Source organism: Myotis brandtii, unplaced genomic scaffold (assembly GCF_000412655.1).
Source record: "Myotis brandtii unplaced genomic scaffold, ASM41265v1 scaffold930, whole genome shotgun sequence".
Lineage (NCBI taxonomy): Eukaryota > Metazoa > Chordata > Mammalia > Chiroptera > Vespertilionidae > Myotis > Myotis brandtii.
In genome coordinates this window covers 710,713-717,490 of record NW_005371837.1, presented here as the reverse complement: position 1 = coordinate 717,490, position 6,778 = coordinate 710,713, and the positions used below count along the sequence as shown (strand labels likewise).

Here is a 6,778-nt window from a genome sequence, read left to right as displayed (position 1 = left end):
GGGGGGGGGGGGGGGGGGCAAGTTTTATAAAGTAATACTTACACTGAATGGTTCTTTGTTTGCAGATACTGACACTAATTTTGACTTTTCAAATAACTGAATCTACACAAGAAGTCACACGGCCCTCACAGCCAGAAAGCAGCCGCCTGGACGCGCTGACATGGAGACCAGGCAGAGCGGGTAGAGGCCTAAGTGACAGGCAGCCGCCTGCTATTTATAGACTAGACACCCCGTCCTCCCTGCCTGCTCTGTCAGGTCAAACCGAGCCCCAGCAAAGGCCCGCCATCCGTCCGCAGCCACCGTCTCATGGCCCCATGTGCTTGCTCTATGGGGAGGGCTTCTGTGGCCTTAACAAAGCCCTGAATTACTCGTTACACACGGCCAACAGCCTGGCAGACAATCCTTACATCTCACCAAGTCCTAAACCGCACACTGAGCGGAGGGCGGCCGTCACTTACCGGGGTCCCGGCGCTCACGTAGCTCAGCAGCTTCTGGCGCATCTCCTTCTCCCTGAACCTCGCGCTCCTCTTGACGTAGATGCCTCCGTGCTGCCAACAGGCCAGAGAGCGTTACTGTCATAGCACCAGTGGCCGGCACCAGACAGGCCGGCAGGAAACTCCTAAATACGCTCAAACATTCCCATCTAAAGGACATTAGTTGAAATTCTCCTATGATGCAACATAATTCAAATAAAACTGCATATTGCAAAGTACATTATTGCTTAGTTTTGTTGGCAGTTAAAATAAAAATGCTTTATTTTTAAAAAATGCATTTTTAAGATAAAAAACTCGATCTCAGATGCATCTTAGTTCTCAATTTTTCCACTAATTGTGAAATCACTACCAAGTGTCCTTAAAATGTCCACATTTATGGTCTTTTGGGTGTCAGAAACTAGCCCGACTAAGATATGTCCACAGCACTGCTGCCGCCGAAACCGTGTCCCCACATTCCTGTGTCGAAGGCCCGCCCTGCGAGGTGACAGTGTTTGGGATGGGCCTCCAGGGAGAGATGCAGGTCCTGAGTACCAGGTGGCCCTAATCCAACAGGACAGGACAGTGCCTTCCAAGGAGTGGAGAGAGGCCACAGGGGGAGGAGTCCACGGCAGGGAGGAGAGGCTGGAGGGAGAGGCCTGCCAGCACTGCCCCCCCGCCCCTCCCCCCTCAGGGCCTGGGAGCAAACAGGCCTGCTGTGTGCGCCCGCCCAGCTGCAGGAGCCTGGCCCACGAAGAACCACGCAGGAACCTTAATGAAACTCTGCATCAGGGCGGCATCTGCCTCTACTTTCGTTCTGCTTCCCTCTGTGCTGAGTCGGACTCATCGGCAGTAAGTGGACTGGCTGCACACGTGCCGTCCTCATCCAGAGTCTGAGTGACAGGAAACGACGAGAAGCAAGCAGGGATCTTCCACCGGTGGCGGCTCCTTCCACGTACGCACTGGCCACCGGAGCGCAGAGAGGACACTCCACGGGCCACTGCCATTCGCCCGGACAGACAGGCTGCCGAGAGCCCGCTCTGTCGGAGGTCAAAGCCACGGGCTGCACGCACCACAGGTGAAACTCCCGAGCCTCCAGGGACGTGCGTCAATTCTTCACGCAGCGCCTCTTCCCTGTCACTTCACCTGCTTACTGAAGTCTATTTTAATTCAAAACATCCCAAGACACTGAAGCAAGAAACTGACTGAGCAGGGGAAGTGACGTGCGCCACAGAAGGGTATAAAGAGAACGTGGCATTTTCAGAAAGAGCCCACAGGAAAGGCAGGATGGGAGAGAGTGCAAGCGGCAGCCGGGAGTGGGGGGTCCTGGTGACACCTATCCTGGGCCCCCCGCACTGACGTCAGGCTGAGGAACAGCCTGAGGGAGGGCAAGGAGGGAGGAACACCCGCCTGGAAAGACGGCTGCTAGGGAGGCCTGGGTGGGCCGGGACAGGAGTGGGGCCTGGTGCCTCCAGAATACGGCGCTGGGCGGGGAAGTGCCTGACCCGTGTTGCTGGGGCAGACCTAGCACAGCAGGGCAGACCCTAGCACAGCAGGGCCCCGCCACACGCGCAGGGAGAGCACACGGCACCACCCAGGCCTCTCCAGGGAACAGAGCAGGGCATGTCGTCCTGCAGCTCGTCAGGCACACGCAGGCCACAGAGCCACCCGGGCTGAAGGCCCATCAGCTTAGGCACCTCGAGGACAAACCTACCGTGCTCAGGTTATCTGAAGAGTAAAGTGGATGGGCTAAAGGACTTCTCAAGTTATCGTGGGATCTTCGTGTTCTCAGAAAAAGACCCAAGACCCCCAGTTACTCTTTGCCAACATTCCCAGGTCACTACTAAATGGTAGAACCCTACCACACCCTCAGCTAAGCATCTTCCAGGGCTCTGAATGTTTAAGGCTGGTCTTCAACTATTTCATAAAACTGTGATTTTGATGTTTTGAGAATACAGCCTGTCTTGGGTTGAGAAGGTCAAGGAAAAGAAGAGAAAGGATCCTAGTAAAATGGAAATGAAGGAAAACTGAGATGGGAACAGTGGGTGTAAGTTGTCTTTTTACTTTGAAAGGTGTCTTGACTTCTGATTCCTTTAGAATTCCAAAACAGTACAGAATCTGTTCATGAATATTCTTTGCTCCACAGAAACTTACCCTCCTGGAACTGCTGCTCATGGAGCTAAAGCACCTTTTCAAAGAAGACTATCATTTATAATTCTTTTTTTTTTTTTTTTAGAGAGAGTAGAAGGGAGGGAAGAGAGAAGGAGAGAAGCATCAATGTGAGAGAGACACATCAATTAGTTGCCTCCTGCAAGCGCCCCAACCAGGGCCTGGAATTGAGCCTGCAACACAGGCCCGGGCCCCTGACCAGGAATCAAACCATGACCCCCTGGTTCATGGTTACCACTCAACCACTGACCCACACAGGCTGGGCCATAATCACTTTTATTATTTCTTTCTTAAGGTAACTGTCTATCAAATTCTATGCTGTTAAATTTTCCTATTTGTCTGATTTCTGTACATTTGCATTTTTGCTATTTAATAAAACTATCTAGATAGTCAGACATGTATACAAATACACACCATTAAAAATCTGAAATAAAATTACTTCAATTTAGTAAAAGCTATTAAACTCATAAAAATAACCCCCAACCTATACATTTATACTAAGTGTATATTTAATTTTTAAGTCTAAAATTTTTATAAGCTAGATATACATTTTTTAAAAAGCATGGGAGAAGCGTTACCTGAGAGAAGTAACAGCCGTACAAGGGAAGCCACTTCAGGCCGTCCTTCAGCACGTAGCGCACGTGCCCCAGGGCGCCCTGCCGGATGGCCAGGATGTCCGCCACGATCCAGTCCACTGTGGAGACAGGCCATCAGTGCGCCAGCCACAGGCGCCAGCACCCCTCCCACAGCCGGAGCGCCCCTCACCACATTCTCTAAGGAATTTGCTTGGAAAATGTTAAGACTCAAATTCTAATATTACTTTAAACCAACAGGAGACATTAAAAAATATATAAATTCTGTATTTTCTAATTTTTTTAAAAAATATATTTTATTGATTTTTTTACAGAGAGGAAGGGAGAGGGATAGAGAGTTAGAAACATCGATGAGAGAGAAACATTGATCAGCTGCCTCCTGCACACCTCCTACTGGGGATGTGCCCGCAACCCAGGTACATGCCCTTGACCGGAATCGAACCTGGGACCCTTCAGTCCGCAGGCCGACGCTCTATCCACTGAGCAAAACCGGTTAGGGCATGTATTTTCTAATTTTTGTTGTTTAGGGTTTTTTGTTCTTTGTATTTTTGTTAACCCTCACCCAAGAGTATTTTCCATTGATTTTTAGAGAGTGGAAGGGAGCAGAAGAGACAGAGAGAGAGAGAGAGACACAACGACTGGTTGCCTCCCGCACATGCCCTGACTGGGGCTGGAGATCAAGCCCATTGAGGTACATGCACTTGACTGAGATCAAACTCGGGACCCTTCAGTCTGTGGGCCAATGCTCTATCCACTGAGCCAAACCGCTAGCGTTAGAGTTTTTGTTTTGTATTTCTTGAAAGGCTTTTATTTCATGAACAAAATGCAGAGGTTACAAACCACCAAAGCAACCCAAAAGCAGAGATAAAGTAAGCTTCTCTAATTCTGAGTCTAGAAATTTGACAAAATGATAAGCAAAAACACGGTTCAGTGAAACTGCCCGGTGCCCCTGAGAATTCCGTATACGCTAAGACGGTCAACAAAGGCCGGGACACTGCGCCAGGGAGCTGCAGGCCAACACCGGGTTACAGGCGCATCCAAACCAAGGACCCCAGCGCGTACAACTGTGCCGACAGCTGCACAAAACCCAGCACACTCGCCCAGGCTGCTGACAGCTCTCACTAAGGGTGCGAAAGCAAAGTAAGAGGCAGGAGCGAGTTTATGCCAACAAAAACTTGCAGGAAGAAAGAAACTGCTAATTGATCTTTCACAGAAATCCTGAGCATGGACTCGCCTGTGGCAGGGATGAGGGATGAGGGATGAGGGATGAGGGATGAGCAGTGGGCAGTGGTGGGAAAAGGACTGAGGAGAGAAAATTACAGAAAGAGGCCAAGTGTGAAGGTCAAGACCCCCAGGTCTGGACTTGAAAGTAGTGGCTACAAACTGCCGTCTCCTGAGCCTGAAAACGATAACCCACGCGAGGGAGACGTCTCGCGTGTACGAATGAACTTGGAAAGAGCTGGCGAGCTCTGCAGAAGGAATCGGGTCCTGGGAGAGTGCACAAAGCAGCTAATTAGAGGGGGAACGTTTTAAAACACACAAAGCAAAAGGCTGTAGGAAAGAAAAGCCAGTCAGTCAGGGAGTTACCAGAAAGTTCTATCCAAAGGGCCGTCCCCATCGTTACAGGGGACTCTCCACCGTGCAGGCCGCAGGCAACGCCCTTCCCGACAGAGCAGTTCAGATAGCACTTCGCTGGCTGGAACACTAAAGTTGTCTTTTTGGAAAAATATTCTATCAATTATTATAAATCTCTCTCTTTTTTAAAAAATATATTTTTATTGATTTCAGAGAGGAAGGGAGAGGGAGAGATAGAAACATCAATGTTGAGAGAATCATCGATTGGCTGCCTCCTGCACGCCCCTTACTGGGGATCTAGCCCGAAACCTGGGCATGTGCCCTTGACCGGAATCCAACCAGGGACCCTTCAGTCCGCAGGCGGACGCTCTATCCACTGAGCCTGGCTAGGGCTATAAATCTCTTTAAATCTTCCTTTAACATTTGCAAGTAACTCTTCCACAGTGAGTGAAGAATCACAATTATATGTGTAAGTCTGATTATAGTTCCCTTAAGTGTGACCCGGCTCTGTGTCGGTGGGACACCTACGCTGCAGAACTACCTGGTGTCACCTCTCTACAGCACGCAACTCCTGTCCCTCCCTCTCACTCACACCAAGGAAAGTCCCGGATAAACACTGTGCTTGTTCTGACTGTGCCTGGTGTGCACCCGCTGAGCGAGCCGTGAGAACTGAGTGAGGGTTTGCAGGCTGAAGTGCAACCTGGAAGCTCGCAGGGAACAGGCCGAAAACAAGGCTCGGCATCTTTTCTTACAACAACTCCTTCCAAAGTCAGGGGAGTGGCTATCGTGCGTTTTTATACTGAAACCTGCGTGGCTACATTATGGTCCAGGACGCATCTTCCAAGCACTGGAGAGACGGTGTGCAATTTTAAACACACATCATGTTTGTAGAGAACTCTTCTGGATTATGTGCTTCATCTTTTGAAAATGTTAGTGGAAAAATTCAAGAACTAATTTAAGTAGTCACAAGACACAAGCTTCATGCCATCAATTTTTTGTTTTTTAATCCTCATCGGAGGATATGTTTTCATTGCATTTTAGAGAGCGAGGAAGGGAGAGCGAAACGCAGATTTTGGTGCATGGGATGCTCCAATTAACTGAGCCACACCGACCAGGGCTGTGCCATCAATTCTTGTTCCTCCAATATCTTTTTCACCTTTTTTGTTTATTCTCAATGAGGTTTCAGGAAGGAGGCACTAGACAAAGCTGAGTTATGACAGCTGAGAAGGTAACACATTCCCTTTACAGTCAGTCATGTGCACCCGAGCTCTGACAACATGTAATCAAAACATCAGAAATGTGACCACACGAGAATTCTTCCATGTGACCCAGTCACAGCTGCACCACTGTTTCCCTGAACCTGAGGCCAGCGAGGAGAGGCCGCAGGAAAAGCAAGGGTTCCTGGCGTAGCCACTGTGGCTCAGACGGTCGGTGCTGTCCTGCACACCAAAAGGAGGCTGGGCTGATTCCCGGTCTGGGCACCAGTGTTTCTCTCTCCCTTCCTCTCTAAAAATCAACAAAAACATATATATGTCTGTTTAAAAAGCAAGGTTTCCTCATGTACATTCTGATGTAACGACAGTTCCTAATTTACACAAGCGCTGCAGAGTCCACGCGGCTACACAGGGCGTACTTGCCCGGCTCGGACCCAGCACTGCGCTCATGGTCAATCACCACCACCACCATCATCATCACTATCACCATCATCATCGCTATCATTGCCATCACCACCACCACCATCATCATCGCTCCTGCTGGGAAGTGCCCACGAGCAGGCACGCTGTGAGATTAGGAGCCAGCTACGTAGGTATTACCTGGACCTGACCAATACAGCTCAGAGAGGCAGGGAGCTGCCCACCGTCACACACCCGACTGCAGAACGGCACAGGGGCCAGGGTCTCTCTGACCCCAAAGCCCACGCCTTCTTATGACCATCTACTCACCATACATGTTGTCAGTCAAGAAAAATGT

At 49.8% G+C, this 6,778-nt stretch overlaps 1 protein-coding gene across 1 annotated transcript in view; it reads right to left on the bottom strand.

Moving 5' to 3' along the window:
* AGPAT5 (1-acylglycerol-3-phosphate O-acyltransferase 5) overlaps positions 1–6,553 on the bottom strand; it is a 42,658-nt gene extending 36,105 nt beyond the window's left edge. The window contains exons 1-3 of the mRNA XM_014533028.1: positions 6,430–6,553; positions 3,218–3,333; positions 459–548 (exon numbers count right to left, since the gene is read on the bottom strand). Of these exons, the coding sequence (XP_014388514.1) occupies positions 459–548; positions 3,218–3,333; positions 6,430–6,553 (330 nt within the window). The remainder of the gene's footprint in view (positions 1–458; positions 549–3,217; positions 3,334–6,429) is intronic.
* Between the last annotated feature and the right edge of the window lie 225 nt (positions 6,554–6,778).